The sequence below is a fragment of the Petromyzon marinus genome, chromosome 4 (genome assembly GCF_048934315.1).
Source record: "Petromyzon marinus isolate PM22_M1 ecotype Great Lakes invasive population chromosome 4, UKy_Petmar_22M1.pri1.0, whole genome shotgun sequence".
NCBI classification, from domain to species: Eukaryota; Metazoa; Chordata; class Hyperoartia; order Petromyzontiformes; family Petromyzontidae; genus Petromyzon; species Petromyzon marinus.
The window spans coordinates 9415087-9435102 of NC_133670.1; the positions used below are offsets into that span (position 1 = coordinate 9415087).

At 42.9% G+C, this 20016-nt stretch overlaps 1 protein-coding gene across 2 annotated transcripts; it reads left to right on the plus strand.

The window, feature by feature from the left end:
• Positions 1-81: 81 nt before the first annotated feature.
• LOC116938760 (protein phosphatase 1 regulatory subunit 1A) lies at positions 82-14405 on the plus strand. Of its 2 annotated transcripts, none has more exons than XM_032946355.2 (8): positions 82-377; positions 1309-1366; positions 1995-2023; positions 2751-2829; positions 3973-4188; positions 5323-5418; positions 7175-7315; positions 12172-14405. In XM_032946355.2, exons 1-8 carry the CDS (start codon positions 297-299, stop codon positions 12228-12230), a joined length of 759 nt encoding a protein of 252 aa, XP_032802246.1. In that variant the 5' UTR covers positions 82-296; the 3' UTR covers positions 12231-14405. The 2 variants fall into 2 exon arrangements, with proteins under 2 accessions (XP_032802246.1, XP_032802245.1); XM_032946354.2 differs by having other exon boundaries at positions 86-377; positions 1992-2023.
• Positions 14406-20016: the final 5611 nt, after the last annotated feature.

The window sequence follows — 20016 nt, forward strand, 5'->3', positions numbered from 1 at the left end:
GGAAACGTAATCCGATGAGGTGGGTGGTCGGGGCGGATGGCGAGGGGGGATGTGGGTGACGTCAGATTCAGATGTGTGTGTCCGAGCAAGCAGCGTTAATATCTTCGTCCTCCGGGGGGGGGGGGGGCGGGAGGATTAGCCTGCCCAAGATCGACCGGCTGGGAGAGGTCCTCCGCCAATTGTGGCTGAGGACCAAGAGGCAGGGCGCTCTCACAGGCCAGCTGCCGGGCACGTGAGCACCCCGGACAGCAGCGCCGCGCCGGGGTGAGCGTCCGATCCTCTCGCCGGGTTTCACCATGGAACCCAAAAGTCCGAAGAAGCTGCAGTTCTCCACGCCAGCCGTGCACGACCACTTGGACCCAGACTCTGCTGAGCAGGTAAACAGCCGTGCTTGATGCCGCCACCTGTCTAGCTTGGAGGTGGAAGGGGGGGCGGGGAAGGGCAGGAATATCTAAATTCTAGTCTCTGCCACAGGTTGGAGATTTCCGCTGGCTTGCCATGGTTTCTCGAAACCATGTGAATGTAACTAATATGTATGTACGTATGATGAACTTCTTTTGCACCGTTGGTAGCCAACCGTGCTAATCGGAGGTGCAACATGCGAGTGTAAAGTGGATGGGTGGCACTAGTTGGTGCTCTACTGATATTCAGATTATTGCGAGTTCAGACACTGTACGGGGGCTGGTTCCGCTCATCATCCAAGCGGGGATTCGTAAAATAAGTATATAACTGGAATGTTGTCAGTGGTCGTCATCTACAGAGACTGCCCCCCTGCTACAGGGGTATGGCCTTTAAATTCCTGGCGCAGTGGATTTGAGTGGTCATCCAATTGATAATATAATGGAGACAATTTGGCCATTTGTAATAATGTCATTGTCACTGGGTGTCATGGACGTCTAGATACTCCCCCAAACATGTTTTGGGTATGGCTAAAAGACGCAACATTTTTGGATAACAATCGTGGCATTTTTGAGTGCCTTTTTTCTCCCTTGAACAAGGTGACATGCTGGTTACGCTCGTGATGAAACCTCTAAGTTCACAGCAGCGCGCACAACGTAGGTTCAGTTCTGTTAGTAGCCAGTGTTTTTTTTTAATAACTGCTGTATAGTACGGTACGACTCTAATTGTCGGTGACATCGCGGTGGGTATACATTGTCGATGCTCTATGTAATCTGGCCAATAGCCGCCGGTAACCATTCGCGAGTGGGACACTCCCGACTTTAAAAGTGTGGCTTGTGCCCCTGGCATAATGTCACGTTAAGAGCAGTGGGTGTGTGCAGCTGTTCATTAAATGCAACCTTTTTGTAGATTCGAAGGAGACGGCCGACGCCTGCGAATCTTGTTCTGACAAATGCCCAGACGTCAGGTATGTCCCGCTACATTATTGATGTTCTACGGCAGGACACTACCTACTTTTGTCTTAATGAATGATATATTAGATGGTGAAATATTAATGCAAACCGTGATTTATAATCCAATGTGCCAAAATTAGGAAAACAAAGACATTTTTGAGGCTCTTCCATTGTTGAATGGGAGATGACTTAACATTGGTATGCCAGGTTTGTTTCAAGATGATGATGTTGGAAAACTACACCTGGTGTAGTTTACTGTAGTACTTATCAGGTAAGAGTTCGAATCAAGTATTGTGGGGAAATTGTAGGAAATGCTGATAATTAACTTCAAACCGTTGCCCTATTGTATCAAATGCAAGTACAAAAAAATCTACCAAACTGCGGTGGCTACTGCAGAAGATGGCAGCTCTTCAGTTAGAAATACTAAATATTGTGTTCAAAGGATTGTAACTTTAATACGAGGTGGGTAATATAAAAATAAAGTTCACATAACGTTAATTTAAATGTGTAAAAGAAGAGCTAATATGTAAATATATGAAGGTTTCTTTTTAAAAACTCAATTCTCCCTTTTGTCTTGAATGCGATGTCTGTGCAGAACCTTGCTAAGGGTGATTTAACTTTTTCCTTTTTTCCGTACAGCAGAAGAGAATAGAAACCAGGAACCACAGACGGTAATGGTCCCAGCGAGCCATATGATGATACAAACTACGGTTTTCTTATTAGGGTTTGTTTCACAGAAATCCAGTGTATTAGCTCACAGAACATATTTTGCAAAGATAATGTAATTGATCTAAATGTTGGTCCATGCACTGTGTGCGTGTGTTGAGTGAAGTTGGTGTAAGTGGTGGCGTCGAGGTGAGTGCACTGCGCTATGAGCCCGGCGACCCGAGTTCGATTGGCACTCATGGCCAACACCGGTGATGAATAACTGAACCAGGTCCGGAGCCTCCTCGAGGTCGGCTCAGCCTAAATGAGTACTTGGTGCAGCGTGTAAAAAAATTATCACCTTGGCCCCTTGTGTGCCATGCCGGCCTTCGTAGGTACTCGCTAACAGCACTTGCCCCAACTGTCTGTTTTTATCCTTTTCGGGAGATCGTTGTCTTTATTCAGTGGATTGGAGGTGCACAAAGGTTTAGCGATATTGGTTTTATTATTTTTCGGGTACAATTGCATTGTCAATATTTACCTTGGTTTGAGTCTTCTCTCAATATGCTTAACTGAGAATCAACAGTTTATCAACATCGCTAAGAAGGAAGGGGGGCAGTCTGGTGTGTTGTGTCTGCTTTGACATGGGCTCACTGACAACACTTGCTCCGAAAAGTTCATGAATGCTGAGAGGGGACCTTTGTGCTTGTGTGTGAGTAACTGAATTCGTTCAATATTTTTTCTGAAAAAAAGGTTTTGGAGGTACACACTGCTCCAACTCCATCGCCAAAGCAGAGGAAACAAAGTGTTTACACACCTCCTATCGTTACAGGTAAACAACAAGTGCAAAACTTAAGGAATGGAGCCAATTAACCTATTTGCATATTGTCCAAACTCTGACCAATAAATTTCGATTTAAAGCTTTCGTGACTGCAATGATTCATCTTCTTTGGTTCTTTCGGTAAAGTCACGTAGAATGATAATAAAATAATAAATTGATAAAATAAAATAACACAATAATATTCTCACGACGTTTCGGCCACAACACAAGCGGCCTTCATCAGGTGAAGGGGGCGAGACTGTCTGGTAGGACAGTGCTGGAGTGAAAGAGCCACGTTCAGATACGGCCTTTAAGCTGTGCTTATTATTTTATTATCATTCTACGTGACTTTACCGAAAGAACCAAAGAAGAGGTCTGACCAATAAATCTAGGGCTTAAAATGTGAATATCAGGGAGGGAGCTTATGCGTGTACCGTTTGTTCAAATTCAGTATCACATGAAATTATTAATCTTATTGTTTAATAATTTTGCTTTGCTGTAAATATCACATGCCACACTAAAATAAACACAGCTTGAATATATTCAAGCAAATTAGCTTAGCATCCGTAGCCAAAGCTGCAAGGGCGTGGCTGCCTCGGTTCTCAGATGTGAGGCATTGGGCCATGGGAGTGATTTCTTATTCTGAGGAAACATTAATATCACATGCTCTATGAGTTTGTGCCAAAAGAACACAGTTAATACATTATGCATGAAAATGAGCCCTTTATAGCCATCGCTGCAACCGAAAACGGCCAAAGAATAATTAATCGGTATACCAGTTTTTATGAAAAACTGACAATTTGTTTTATTTTCATTTATCAAACATGCTGAATATAACATTTTAGAAACTACCAAATTCACATACGTATGTATGTACATGGGATATGACAGGTATTATGAGCCATATAACACACACTGAAATAGCATTTTGCTTGAACAATGTACTGCTTTTAGCGGTGCGAAAGAAGTGCAACATACCTACATACATTTAAATATGCTGGAATGATGATAACAAGCTATTTCAAAAACTTACCCATTTCGCTGCATAACAGATTCTAAACTAGCGCATGCATGGGAGTACAGCACAGCACGGTAGAGTGTTCCCGATTTTGTAACCCAGGAGAGTTTCTGCTCCCGGGGTTGTCGGTGCTTTAGAGCTGCAGTGCCTCCTGGACTGGCACCTGGACACCGGGGTCGGAAAAACCACCGAGCCCCTGCCTGTCGATCCCTACCCACCATCTCCCTCTGGTGGAGTGGAGAGATTGACGCTGGCCAAGCCACCGCCGGGCAGGGCCACGTGCTGCTGCAGGCCCAGCGGGGACGTGCGTGACAACGAGACGGCCAGTGCCGCGAAGCAGCCTGCCCGAGCAGGTTGGGCAGCGTTGCCGTGAGGATGCTGGCACTCGCTCACACTGGCCGTGTCATGGGACGCTGCCTATGGCACCGCCGATTGTCTGCAGCATCCCATATTAGTAGAGGTTCCACACTTGGTCGCCTCGTGCGCAGCTTGCACCGGGACGCTTTCTCGGTTGTAACAGTTGGCGCCGTTGAAACTTGCAATGCACAGAGGTCGCCGGTTCGAATTGATTCTTCCGGCGTGGCAGTTGGAATTAATGCGGCACGTTTCTCGAATTCCCTCCCCCGCGCCTATGGTCCACCCAGCAGTACGTGTACACCGCAGTTAGATCGTTGTGTGTGGTGGGGTGAAGTGTGGGTACTCCCACCTCCTTCCAAAATGTCTGACCAGAGTTAGAGAGTAGGCTAAGATATCTTATTAGAGGGGCTCTCTGGAGCTTCCTCTGATGGAAGCCCTTCCACATGCAGTGCTGTAAGCAAGAAATTGCAGGGCAGCACCTTTAACTTTTTACGCCTGCTTTGTGTGTACCAGCTACCACCTATAATAGATTTCGTATGGAAGTTAATCCATGCCCATTTCAAAATTCAGTATAGTCATCCACTTGCTCAAATGAGCATGGAAAAGTGCTCAGCTCTATTGAACGGTGGTGGAAATTCCATATTCCTATGTCATAGGCCAGTTTATCCACTGCACAATCACTGTTGATTTCTAACAAGGAAGTACTGTACTCAATTTAAAAGTGAGATTGCGAGCTAAATTGCTCGTTTTCAGGCCTTAGGCGATTTACTGATGGATAAAGGCCTCTGCACAGTGTGGCAGTCATGGCAGCTGTTTGACCATCTTCATCACATTGGTTGGTGTGGGTTGGAGAAGTGGGAGCACAGAACTGGCCTTCACCCTTCTTCTCTAACCTGCACTGACCAGCCCAGTGAAGTATGGTTAAACAACCCCCATGAGTGACACTGCATGAGGAGGCCTCGTTCAGCAGCAGATTTTCAAAGGGCAGTCAATGATAATCGTATACAACACGAACGTGCACGTCTATAAAGACACACGCGCGCACATTACACGGATCACCGCACACACGCACACACGTGTAATGTTTCTGCTACTAGTACCTGCTTGGCAGATTCATGAATGTGATGCAGACGGCTTGACAAGGAAGCTCAAGGGCGTGGCTGAGAAGGAGCACAATTGGCCAGATCCGGCCAGGCCAGATGGCGAGGGCAGCACTAATGGCACAGGTGAGGGGGCAGTAAGCTCGGGTGAGAGGGAGGCAGTGGAGCGAGGGGTGACACACTAATGGTTGTCACTGATAATGCTGCACTTAGCCCATGGTGCCTGAGCTAGGTCCAGCTGGGACAGATCATTAAGAAATGTAACCCAAAACCCAACCAGCAAAAACGCCACACACCACTTTCCCCCACCCCCCCCCCCAATTCCCTTAATTCTGGACTGGCCTCGGTCATGGGATAGATCAGTGATATGATTGTACGTGGGTGAGCTTATAAGTAAATTCTGTGATTGTGACATCTGTTAACTGTGGTTTCGTTGGTTTATTTGTTCTGCAGTGTTTAGGAGCCCGCGATCCCCATAAGCAATTGCGGTGTTTGTATATAGATGGACTCGTCCATCTGAATATCGGCCAAATCGCTCTCTGTGGTGCTAACGTTAAAAAAACCCGCCACTTTTTTCAAATTTTCTTGCTGTGGTTTTCACACCTGATGATGATTGCTTGTGTTGCAGTCGAAACGTCGTGAGAATTTTATTGTTTTATATTTGTATTGTTTCCCTTCTACATGACTTTACCCAAAGAACCAAGAATATGAATCCCTGCAGTCACGAAAGCTTTAAATAAAAAAAAATATAAGAGGTAAATATGTATCGTAGGGATACCCTTTTATATTAAGAGTAAGGAAATACAACAATGTATCATGCATGAATGTGATGCATCATGTATCATGCATTTTGTTTAATGGATTTTTTTTTCATTGTGGGATAGCTTAAGTTACATGTATTATTTGCGTAAAAGACACATTCACCCTTAAGAAAAAATATTTTAAAAAATGATATGTATAAATCCTAATTATTTCGCTTACGTTATGATTCAACTGTTATCAGGATCTAGAAATATTTGTTTTATTATATAACAGTGTATCCAAAAATATTTTAAATTGTCTTTAGCATTGGTGGCGATGAAGACCGTGGCTTCAAACGTGCACCCCGAATGTTCTTTGGAATTTGCCATGTACAGTACCTGTTTTATAACTGTCCTGAATTTTAAGCTAAAACCGGAAAACATTATAGTGCCGTTAACTTATTTATGGAAGGTGCCTTACAAATAAATGTAAATTATTATTGATTTAAAAAAATAAAATTGGTGGAGTAGTGATACAGTGACTGTCTGAACTAGTTGTTTGGCTTTGACCAGCGTGGTGAAATAGTCAATCGTACCCCCATGACCGACCCCAGCAGTTGCTTGATAAAGGGCTGTGCATTATTTCAAATTCTATAAATGGCAAGCTGTTTATTTATTTATTTAAGTGGAGTAGTGCAGATCACTAATTGCTGGTGCTTTGTATATATAATGTTCTTGTTTGTTTATATGCAATGCAATTACGTATATACCAGTCATCCTTTTGGGATAATTACACTAACACTCTCTTTAAAAACTGTGCCCTACTTTGCTACTCTATAAGAAATTAAATAACACCTCAAAGTGTTGTTTATTATAATAAACTACTTTGAGAGGCCTAAATAATTAAATACACGTATTCATTAATTTGCCTTCTTATAAGTTGACGACACATTTTAATACGTTGCACCGGGCGCTAAATCTGCGTGACAAATTATCCAGCAATGATCTGCGATGTACAGTTTTATTGTGGTCAAAGCTATTTCGGAGCTTTGTCACGTAAATCATCCACGAAGGGGGGGGGGGGAGCTCCAGTGAATTCCCCACGTTCAACTGTCCCCTTTCCCCGCTGGGTCCTCCTTCAGGCTGCAGTGCGGTGGGCCAGCGAGATCGCGCAGCCTCGCTCAGAGACTCCCAGCCAAGTGTCGCCAAAACGGCGGAGCCTGAACTCCAAAAACCTCGACGCAAGGACACGCCCGTTCACCGCATCATCCCCCATGTGCCAGGCAAGCTCACTCCAAGCAGCGCACGGCCGTTGCCTCTAGCCTTGTACAGACTAACTACTCCAGACCATCATGAAGTAACTTTGTGTACGGAAAGTAGTATATAGAAAGACCACTGGAGCTATGCACGTTTAAAAGGAGATCGAAAAAACGATTTCTTTAAAACTGCTTTTTGTGTTTAGTTTGTCCGTCCCCCGCACCTCCGCATTGGCACCGTTGGCTACGTATGGCGTGAAAGAAGTTCAACATACGTATGTGAATATAAATGATATGATTTACAACTTATTGGTGATATTGCAGTCCAAGCTGTGATCTCGTGCCACCATTTCAAGCGTGGAGGTTTTGATCTCTATGACCATGGCAGAAGCGCTTTGCCCACCTGCACAATTGGTGTGCAAATGAGCCTGCTCTGTGCTGCCAACCAACTATAGCTTAGGGGGCTAGGTTAAATCGGCAACTTGTGTGATTAAATATCAGCAATGGGGAGACATAAGTGGCCAAGCATGGTGCTAAACACACCATGCTGCCGGTGATCCGTGCAGGTCTTTCAGAGTTGAGCTCTCACAGCACTTGCCGCAACAGTCTATGTAGGCTACATGGGGAATCTTTGACTTTGTGTGTGCATCACTCAGTTGCTGGCCACACCACCTCTGTGCATCATGCTCACCTTAAGGAATGTTGCATGACAACATTTGCGTGGACAATCTATTCGGCTACACAGAAGCTATTTGACTTGATATATATGTGTGTATTTTATGCTTCACATCCTATCAATTATGATGTGTGTATATGCATATATATGGGGAATGGTAGCGTAGCTGTTAACGTGCTAACCAGGGCACCAGGGTGGTGAGATGTTAACTGCCTTGCCTGGTATACAGGAGGTCGTGGGATAGATTCTGACCCTGACGTTTAGTTTGCATGTTCTCCCCGTGGTCGCGTGGATTTTTCTCAGGGTCCTCCGGTTTTCCCCTCCACATTTAGAAACATGCGTTTAGAGTGTTAGGCTGCTATACGTTTCCACATAAGCCACTTATTTGGACTATCATTCGTGGCCAGGTCGCCTCTGAAAAAGAGCTGTATAGTTCAGTGGGCCTTACCTGGTAAAATAAAATTCGTTTAGTTTTAGATGAGTTTAATGCTGTGCTAGGAACCCAGAAATATAAGTTTGATTCCTGCTCACGAGCAACACCTGGTGAGGTGTGTAGATATCGCCACTGGGGAGACAAAGGCAGTCGGGCATGGTGCTGGCCACCTACTCCCTCGTGTACAGTGTTGGCCTTAATATAGGTGCTTGCTCACAGCACTTGCCCCAACAGTCTGTTAAGGATATTTAGAAGTCTTTGCATATGCGCTGTGTGCATACCTGTCAATCCATACGGTTTACCCGTGTTCTTGTACAGGGAAATTGAGTTTTCAGGTCCATATGGCATACAGCCGTTTCAATATGGGCAAAAGAAATGTGGCTATTTGTTTGTGTTTCTCCCTTGTGATGGGACTTTGTAGGATGAACGTAGAGATTTATAAAGGCACAGGGTAACCAATAAGGTCTGAATTTGTCTGTAATAAGGTAGGCACTGATAAGGGGTTGACATATGGTTATGGGACAGACACTCAAAGACAGACAGACGCCATCTCTGGTGCAATTAGCTAATTTATGCCACAGTTGCCCCCTTCCTACCAATAAATGGCTTGCTTGCTTTTATATTGTTTTTTTCCTGACGCAGAGGAAGGGGAGGACGCAATATTAACCACTCGTGAGCTGTGCCGGTTGCCCCAGCATGCCCACTCCTCGGCCATTGTCTGGGCCACAGCCCAGTAGTATGCCCGACCGTACCAACTCTGCCGTGCCCATTGAGGGTGGGGACAAGAGGGGGGTGGAGGAGTGCAATACGGACCCCTCATGGGTGGAAATGGTTGTCCATGAATTGTTCACGGCGACGGAAGGAAAAAAACAGCCACGAACTCCACCACTAAGGAGTGGACAAGGTGGCATGGCCACTGTCAGAACACACCCCACAGGATGATGCTTCATTAGCTGTGCATATGGGTGCTTCACATCCTTTAAGTTATGATTGATACGCTTTTTTAGACTGCGATTTCTCTCAAAGAAGCATAAAACTCACGAAACATAAACAGTGATTTTTTTTGTACAGTCATTGGTAACCAGACTAACTTATTAGTTGATATCGCTTGGGAGCCTATTGCTTGAACCCACAATCTGAGTGGTTCTTGTTCTGTCAGCTCATCTGGCTTCATCCAATTTCTGGAGAAAAATCACCATGAACACTCATGTATACTTCAAGTGATGCCATTGCATCATATGCCATGTAGAGCACTTAAAGGTACCCATGTACTTTGTTCAATGAGAGTGGACACAAATATGCCCATGCTTTAAATGGAACTGTTTTATTAAAATATATATTTCTCATGGGTTAATATTAACTTAGTTTGGTAGATCTTGGCTCAATAAGTGACTGTGGTAATTAGAAACAAAGTTGGAGTCAGTAGGGCAAGTTATACATATTTATTTAAAAGGGAATACCACCATGGGGTTTCTCTTGTTGGGGTATCATGCGAAATACGACTTTCAAAAAGTGAATGTTCTGTAAGAGATAGCTTTCCAGGATGAAACTACCCAGAAGTCACCGAGTGAAGTTGTATATGAAGGTGGTGAAGTAAAAAATTATTGAAATGAACAAAATACAACATGGTAGGTAATACCAGTGGAGAGTCTATATCAAATTGTTTAACATCGTGCACAATAGGTGTGTGCACGTTTGTGTTTTTGTGTGTTTGTCATTAACAAGGTTATCAAAATTTTCCATTTCTTATTCGCACTCTTGCCTGGAGCCGCACTCAGACATGACCTCATCTTGGCTAATCAATTATTTATAAACATTTCCTCTTCCAGCTAAAGTACTGTACAGCTGCACTGGGACTATGGTGCTAGTGTGGCTCCGATGGCAAGTAATGCCTTCGCTTGTGCAAATAATTAATGTTTATTGTTGGTTACGTGTTTTCCAGTAATGGGGACCATACAGTAAAATAAACTGCTGAGCACTTATTCCCAAAAGTAATTTCGCAGCCTGTCCCGGTATTAATCTGTGCTATTATCTCTTTTAATGGGACGATGACAGGAATGATAGCGAAACTTTTTCAATTCGCTTAGAGTTAAATCACGCTTAATTCATTAAGGTAATTGCCTAACAAACGTATTATTTTTTTGGATACACTGTCATGATCATAATCATTTTTTCCTGCTTCTCATTATACTTATCTTTCTTGCCTTCCCGAAAGCAGCACACTCCAATCATAATAATACAATAATTTATATCAATCTGTCGATCGACTGCCTGGATGAAGACATCCCAAAACCATGTCAGTCATAGGGCTTGGTTTATTATACTTCACCATGCTGTTCATTGTGGGCTAGTGAAGGCGGGTTGATGGCATGCCAGTGTACCGGTTCAGATAACTTGTGATATTGTTAGCCGTGGCTGGGAATCAAACTGACATCGCCAGGTTCGTAGCACAGTGCAGTAACCACCGATTCATCCCTCCTCCCCAGAATATGCTACACTTGCATATGCTATTCCTGTGTGCAATGTTTTTAACCCATGGCATGAGCCTATTAAATGTCCGCATTACTGTTATACAAATTACAAAGTAATTCCCTCTCGTGGCCCATAACAAAGCGTCTACTCTGTAACAGTGCCCCCAACTGGACTGGTAAATGGTAATCTGCGTCCCTTCTCCCAAAAGCGAAGAGCTGAATATATGCAAATGTAAACCAAAGTTTGAATGTTTAGTTAGGTAAATGATACATTTCCATTTAACCTCAATGGAGCCTTAAAACTATCTCTCGTATTGAACCTAATGTTAACAGAAGATGTTTTTCATTTAACTATGATCAATATAGGATGTGTGTGTCTTGTCAAGAGCCTCAACTAGGACTCCTCACCACCAACCATTCACCTATACCCCCCCCCGTCACTCCAATATGTACCCTAATTTCATCATCATGTTCCTTCTCTGTTCTACCCTCTTTCTTGGTTTTCATTCCATTATACTTGTCAATATATCCCTCCCAAGTCGATTTGCTTCATGAGTAATGATTACGATGCCTCGTTATTGTCAATTCACGAATCAATCCCTTGTGGGTTTTTTTTCATATTTATCCATGCCATTCATCTTTCTGTGAATCTGTGGAGTGGGTTTTCAAATGTTTTGACATCTTTATTATTGTGATACTCGACCACGTGTCTGAGACGTACATTGTGTCTGACTCTCCGCTTCTATCAAAATATTGCATAACAACTTTTCTCTTCAGAAATGATCTCATTTTCTTTTCAATGACAGAATCAAAATTTAACAAAATAGATGTCTCCTACTTTGTCGTTTTCATTTAATTTGTGTGACGCTGTTTCTCGATCAGATTGCATGCGTATATCAGATTCTCTCCTAGCTGTGGCTTTTTTTTTTAAACAACGATGTACTAATTTAAAATTAGAAAACAAGCGGAGAACATAAACCAAATGAGCAGAAAAGACGAAGTACATTTTTAAGCCTGCAAATATTTTGACGCAATTCATTTTGAACAAGGAATTCATACTGAAAACTGCTGTAATCTAAGTTTTACGCTTCCAGCCAACAACAATGCCATGATATTACCGAGTACCTTTGTTACCACCGAGGCAAAACGTTGCCAAGGGTTTTTGGTAGCTAGGCTCCCAACTCCATTCACTTCGCAAGGTCGTCGCATGCAATTAAAATGATCAACCTGCTACACAAGTGCCTGTTAATATCTCATTTGTCATGGATTTAAATCGACGATCCTCCACGTGCTTCTGTTGCAGGCGTCAAGCTGCTGAAGAGCAACAACAACGTGACGTTCGTGGAAGAGGACAGTGATTAGTTAAATCAGAATGTGCCACAATATGCAAGGCCGAGGGAGAGAGGGAAGAGAGAAGAGCACCTTGTTTAAAAAAGGGTGCTTGGTATTTAGTTTGTAGCTTTCTGATTCTAGAGTTGTGTTCATCGCAAGGAATTTAATTAGGACACATTCAGGAAATATATGCCGAATACATTCAGCATTTTTCGAATTTACAGCACTGTAGTTGCCATAATGAAGTTGTCTTGTGTGAACATGCGAATGTGTAATTCCAAAGTCTGTACGTGCTTTACAAATTTAAATCAGTGCCTGTATGTCTTCCTAGGTAACCAAACTGTGCATTAATATATTCCAAACATGTTTTATAATTAGTTTAATATTGTTTTGGTGAGCTTTAACTTGTTCAAAGATAGTACATCCAGCTAGGGAAAAGATCAAACTATTCCACTTGAGTTGTAGTGATGGACTATGTAATGATGCTTTGATCTTAAGTTTTTAAAAAGTTTTAAACAACCTTGGTATGGGTAAGTATATCAGCAGTAAATTCTACATATATATTAATTAACATGCCTTTGTCAACCCACTACTGGATGAAGGCCTCTTCAAGTTGTGTCGGTCATGGGGGTTGTTTTGCCATACTTCATGTTGATAAGTGCAGGTTGGTGAAGGTGGGTAAGGGGGGACAGGATAGGTTCAGATATCACTCGACACCGATGTTAGTGGTTGCCCGTAATCAAACTCAGGTCGCTGGGTTTATAGCGCAATGCGTGAACTGCTTCTCCACAGCTCCACACTACAACAGGATTTGACAGCCAGGACCCATTCCCATCGGTGAGCTCCTCCGGCAGGCAAGGCTGCGTTGACTGGGTCACATAGCCCGCATGTCAAGCCACCGCATGCCCAAGTAACTTCTGTTTGGCCGGATAGACGAAGCTAAATGGGCACGACACAGGCTGGAGAAGAGAAGGACTGATGCAGTGCAGGAGGATGTGGAGCTGAGTGGAATTGCCAAAGACTGGTACCAGCGGTGTCAAGATCAGCCTCTATGGAGGAGGCTCGTGAAGTATGCTTCTCATCAGTTGGAGGCTTCGCCCTCCAACAACAACGGAGGGCAGAGGAGCGACGCTCAACAACGAGCGGAGCGCCATGTGGCTAAAATGCAACAAGTTGGCACAGTAGGGGGCATAGCTGGTGCATCTGCCAGTCATCTCAGTCAACCCATGGCACCTGGGTCAGTCCCATGACTTACTGTCTGCGAGCCTTCGACACTTCACGTGGCCTCAAAGTGCACCTGGGCTGGCACAGGTGCTGTGGTGACCTCACATTCACTTAGTGGCGAATGGCAGGTGTTGCTGTTTTTTTTGCTTACATTTTCCTTGTAAAATTGAAGTGTGTTAGTTTTGGGAATTTTTCTTCAGGGATACGAGTACTGTATTTGGAAGTGGCGCTGTAATTATTAAATGCACCCGTGTATTAATTCATGGTGGATTGGAGCTGTAAGTGGAGTAGTCATTCCGGGTTGAGCTTTCATGCTTGAACAGAATATAAATTGCCGTACTTTCTAAAGTAAAAGCAAAAGTTACAATAAAAATTCATTTTGGTTCTTACAATAGATGACGATGTGAGGAGTGCGAGGGAGTGGTATTTCACTCGTGTACTAATACATTAATAATCAAGTTGATTGCCATGGTAATGTAATGGTTGAGTAAAATAATGTGCTACTTGTATTGATATTATTATTATTAAAATGTGTGGTGTAAAAACTCATGTGATTTATTATCACCGGTGAAAAAAAAAATACTCCATTCACGACAAAATTGTACAAGTAGATGTATGTTGCTGTAACTTTAACTTAGTTGAATCAAGTACGTGTTGAGTGCAGTATTGTTTCTTGTTTTCAGCAAATAGGCCATAATTAAAAACAGTCCTACATTTGAGCAAAAGAGAAGAACAAAATAATAATGTATTTGCCGAACAATTAAGCCAGGTTTGTCAACATTTATCCCAAGTAGTTAAATTGAGTGAATAGCATGTTGTAAGTGTAGTGTAATTTTCATTTTATTCGTGGGCGACGTGCGATATCTTAGCTTTAGGATGTGGCTACGTTAACTGTGATATCTAACACTGACGGCAACAATGTAGCTTTGCATTGATCTGTGGCAAATTTTAACTGTGTTTTCATTTAAAGTACTTTTTTTTTTAATAAAAAAAAGTTTCTGGGGCACCATCCCAACAGCTCTCACACATAAGCCACTACTTCCAATGCTCTTCATGAACATTGTATGTACATTCAAGAAAAGGCTAATGGATCATTAGTTATTGAGTTTTGTGTTATTCAAGTGAGCATTTCTACGTTATTGTTTTCACCCTTTTTTGTTATGTAATTATTTGGACATTAGTCCAAATAATTATATAACAAATAATACTGTAATTATCAGTTTAGTTGCAGCTAATTGATCGTGGTAATTCCCTTCACTTGGCCCTGCTTCTTTGAACACATTCCTGCGGAGGGAGCTGGTAGGAACGTTGGGTTGCTCGGTCAATGGCCAGGGTCAACGGCGGCACCACGTGGTGTATTCCGCAAATATGCCCGAATGTGAGGGTGGGCACAAGCCGGCGTGAGTAGGTTAAACGTTGAGTTTTATAAGGGCACCACGGGGTGACCAGCCCCTCCCCACCCAGCCCCTCCCCACCCTCCCCACCCAGCGCCTCCCCACCCAGCCCCTCACCACCCTCCGCACCCAGCCCCTCCCCACCCTCCCCTCCCCAATATCTATGGGACCCTTTTGCCAGTTTAAAGATATAGAATTGTATAAAAGGATTTACCCTTTCCGGCATAAATACAGGTGTTAATGTTCAAACACCAAATAGACACAGTACAAGGTATAAAGTCTGCATTAACCACGCATATTTGTGGTAAAAAAAATCAAACATTCTCTATTTTAGAATTGATTGACCTTGAAACGGATTTCCTTACATCGGTGCTAAACCAAAGGTCACGAAAAGGTAAACCGTACAAGGACGAGGTAAACGACGAAACGTGAACATGCGTCACATTACATGATCATGAGAGATGGCAGCAGCTGGAAGAGGCCTTCATTCAGCACCACAGCTGCTGATAACAATGATGATGATGTCCGTTTATTTTGTACAAATGATTTTTTAAATATATAATACTGTAATTATCAGTTGTAGCTAATTGGATAAATTGTAGCCCCTTTAAAAGGGGATCTCCAGGGTGACCTCTAATAAGAGGCCTTTCTGGCAGTAGTGTCGTGAGCTAGTAATTGCACATTTACCTTTAAATTTGCAGCATAAGTCTGCCGTAAGCAGTGTTAATCGTGTGTTTATGTAACAGGATATGTGTAAATACAGGCTTTTGAACAAGGCATTTATATTGCTACCTTCAAGATTTAAGTAAAACTAGTGGAACCTTTACCTTACTGAGGGCCGAATAGAACTTCCACAGTATTGGCAGGTTACGCATTATTACACACCCCTCGGTACAAAACAATAACATGCAAAATTGCTTGCGTATTGGCGGAGTATAAGGAAGCCTTCGCAAGTGACAATAATTACTGCGTGTGCCAAAACTCAAAACGGTGTTGCCGAGTCGAAAATATTCACATATTGATTGAGTTTAAATGCAACTCATATTCACGCTCTCAAAGAGAAAATTACTTCCGAGGGACAAGGAACCAATGACAAGCGGTAAGGCCGGCACCAACAAATTGCCCGATCTCTGTGGTCCTCTATATGTTAAGATGTTATTGTCTAATTAGTGTGTACCTGTGGGAGGAGACCCACGCGCTCGACAGGGCAACACTCCCATACAGACGGAACAGGTGGATTTATAATCTTTTTTTTTTGGGGTTAGATCGCATAAATATAAACGTGTCATTAACCCGCTACCATCCGATGTAGCCAATTAGTAATGTTTGTCGCGTAAACAAAACGTGTCAATTATGACTTCAACACACCAGTGTTGGAGAGTAAACACACAACATTGACAATTTGAGTACGGCGTTTTTTTCTCGTGATATGCCAGAAATGTGTTTACGTGACAAACCTTCTATGGTGCTTTCGGTAAAGTCACGTAGAATGAGAGTAATAAAATAAGACAATAAAATTCTCACGACGTTTCGGCCACAACACAAGTAGCCTTCAGGTGAAAGAACAGAACTGTCGGGACGACAGAGCTTCAATTGAAGAAGATGAATCATTGCAGTCACGAAAGCTTTAAATCGTGACAAACCTTACTAATTAGCTGTGTCGGGTGGGTTAACGACACTTTTATATTGGCGCGTTCTAACCCAAAAGCATTGTGAATATTGGTTTATGAAGCCAACGCTGTGGAACAAGCGGCGTCCACATTTATCTGTGCCACCTTCTGGCGAACCAGGGTATGGTCCCTCGATGCCCATGGTAAGGGAGTTTAACAACATTTGTGTGATCCACCAACCCTAGCTGCCTCCAAAGTGCTGCAATACAGGCGTGCGTCGCCACCATCACCACCTGATAAGATTCTTGCAGTGAAGGATACAGGATTATGATTGGTCGGTCGCATGTGGCAGCAAAGGCCGTGTGGAATGAAGTTGTAGGAGAAGGTACAGATTACGGGCCATATATTTCCCCACACCTTAATGGCACGTATATCACCATATATGCTCTTCGAATTAACTCGAATATCTCGCTGAGTCAACTACAAACGAAAACAGTTTTTGGTACGCGAGAATGTGAATGCTCTTCGAACAAAGGATCACTTCACCCCGACAGAGTTAACAGCGCTATCTGTGGTGTCTCTGCCGTTGCACCCGATTCAAGAGCCGAATGGCTCACAGGTCTATACCAAATAAATGAAACTGAAACTCTATGAAGGGCAAAAATTATTACAAAACTTGGTTTATAAAGGTTGGCAGCATCATATCCGCACCACGCTTACTGACGAATAACCATGTTGTAAGCGACTGGCCATAGCCAGTATTCATGATAAACTCAACTTTTAATTTAATCAGATAACGCCCACTGAGATATATACATCTTTTTCAAAAGCAACCTCGCCACAAATGTTGTGGAAATGTATCGCAGCTAAATATTGTACTCTAAACGCATGCTTCTAAATGTGGAGGGGAAAAATCCGGAGTACTCGGAGAAAAATCCACGCTACCACGGGGAGAGAGACATGCAAACTCCAAATATACAGGCGTCAGGGGTCGGCATCGAACCCACGACCTCCTGTACACCAGGTGAGATGGTTAACATCTCGCCACTGCCGGAACCCCAATTGACATATTTGGCATGAAACGACTGCATTGTGTGGTGCGTCGACATCAGCACTGAGCAAATTGATGACTGTCCCTTGTCAGGCTGCATCCACACGAACCCCCATCATGTTTCATAGTGGCCTTACCAGGGCGTATACTCTCGAACAGCACTTAACTTCAAAAGTCTACACGTATTAACATGGAAATGTAACACTTTTTTTTATTTACCGTTTGATCTATAATTATTCTGTACTTGTTTTGAATTCCCAACTATGGCTGCAGAGTTTGGTGGTACATGTTGTTTATGTCGTTTATTGTGAAAATTCGGTCACAGTTCCTATGATCACTGTTACATTGCTTTTATGGCTTTATTTTGGTGATTTCGAAAAGTTTTTTGGTTTGGCCATGTGTTTGTTTATTGTAGTACGGAGTTAGACTGATGGCTTTAATCTAAGTTGTCTTGTGGTTGTTGTTGTTGTTGTTTGACTTGCATCCCACTGGGATTTTTGCACACAGCGTTGGTGTACGGTGCTATTTCAGGAATATTTTGCTGTTTTTTCCTGGATTTTCTTGTTTGCACAGTCACATAGTCACTTTAAGATGTTTTCTTGTTCATGTTTTTGTTTTTTGTTTGTTGCGGTTGCACCCGATTCAAGAGCCAAATAAATGGAACTGAAAATTGAAACAGGTCTGCAGCTATTTTTCAATGTTCGTACCTGTACTGTGCCGTTTAAAGACAAAAGACAATCTTAAAAAGCAACCACTAGATGGTGACAGAGGCACAGTGAATGAGTTGGAAGAAGAAAAAAAAACCCCACCGCAGATATTGGATGAAATGTTCTCTACTGTACATAAAAGATGCTAATTATGTTGCGTAAAATCATACATGGGCGGCATCTCATCATTTTCATGATGATACATTCCCTCAAAAACCTCGCCAAAGTTAGCCACCAAGCGCATTTTTTTTTACCATCAAATTTTACTTGAAAATAACTAAATGAGATCCAGGATTCACGGTGAATATGGCGAGGGACAGGGACTGCCCAGGCGAATTACCGCCTCGACGGACGGTCCCCAGCAAGGGAATGCACACAAGCTCGAATGGGTAGAAGCCGAATCCAATTCAGGGCTTGTGTGGGATGGATTGGATCGGCAAAATGAGCGGAGGATTTCACGTGATTTTATATATTTGTTTTAAACCAGGTAAAGCCCACTGACCCATTCGTTATTTTTTCACAGGCGAACTGGCCACACATGGTGATAGCTCATCGAAGTGGCTTATATCATGATAGGAGGGAATTTATAGTAGCAGTCACATAATCAAAACGCAAGTTTATACATGTGAAGGGCAAAACCGGAGAAAAAGCATGTGACCACAGGGAGAAAAATCCACGGGAACCCCTAATGTATAGGCATCGTCGGGGTGTGGGGTCTAACCCACGAACTTCTGTGTACGACACGAGGGAGATAACATCCCCTCGTCATCTCGGTGGCCCTCTGTCTTTGGGGAGGCCTACATTGGTGCAGTGAATTGAAAATGCAGGGGTCACTTTTACCAGTATTAAGTATTCTCACTTGATGGAGCAGAGGCAAACCATTTCATATTCTGTCATTTAACGAAATGGATATTTCTATAATAAATAGTTTTGCTTGTACTGTATATAATACTGTATCATAAGCAAACCATGATTAGCGCAATGCAATACACGCTGATTAAAATTTAAATATAAGGCATTTGTACAACTGCACAGAAAACCAACGTAATGTTATAAGAAACGTGAATTGTGAGGTTTAAAGTTTGCCCCATTTATGTAATTTCAATTAGTGCTGCAGATAATGTTGAAAGGTGCCTCACACTGGGTTCATGTTGAATGTTCGATATGATTTAGAGAGCATTGAGTTCAAAGTGCATTTTGTTGAGATCACCGAATGCCTGCTAGTTAATGCTGTGTTTGTAATACATTATGACGTTTGTCAAAATGTGGGGCTTTATCTGGAAATTTTTAGTTTTAGTCGTGAACATATGTCCTTTGGGGAAACTAACCAATTCACATACAGATTATGAAAAATCGTTCCACATCATGAAAAACTTTATTTTATGGTTGGGTTGTTAAAATATATTGGGGTTCTTGTCCAACGTGCAATATCAGAGCATTTGTGCCTTCAGAAGTGTTTGGAGGGGGGCAGCATGTGGTGTGACGTCACCCCCTCATGGTTATTGGGGAGGGGTGCGGCATTTGGAGTGACGTCACCCGCTCATGGTTATTAATGAGGGGGGGGCCTCATGTGGAGTGACGTCACGCGCAGGACACAATTATTGGCTCATTATATTAGTAATTACAGTTGTCTTTAAGTATCTGAAGGAGGGAGGAGGAGCCTAACACATACCTTGCTGGCTACTGAAACTGATACAATATCCGAAACTGAGAACGAGGCCCCAAAATTGCCTCTGTCGTGGAATTTATGGTTGGATGAGTGTCACGTGGTTTCTGGGGCGGGCAGTCTTTGGGTTGCATTCAGTCATTTTAGTTTATTTAAGGATTCAC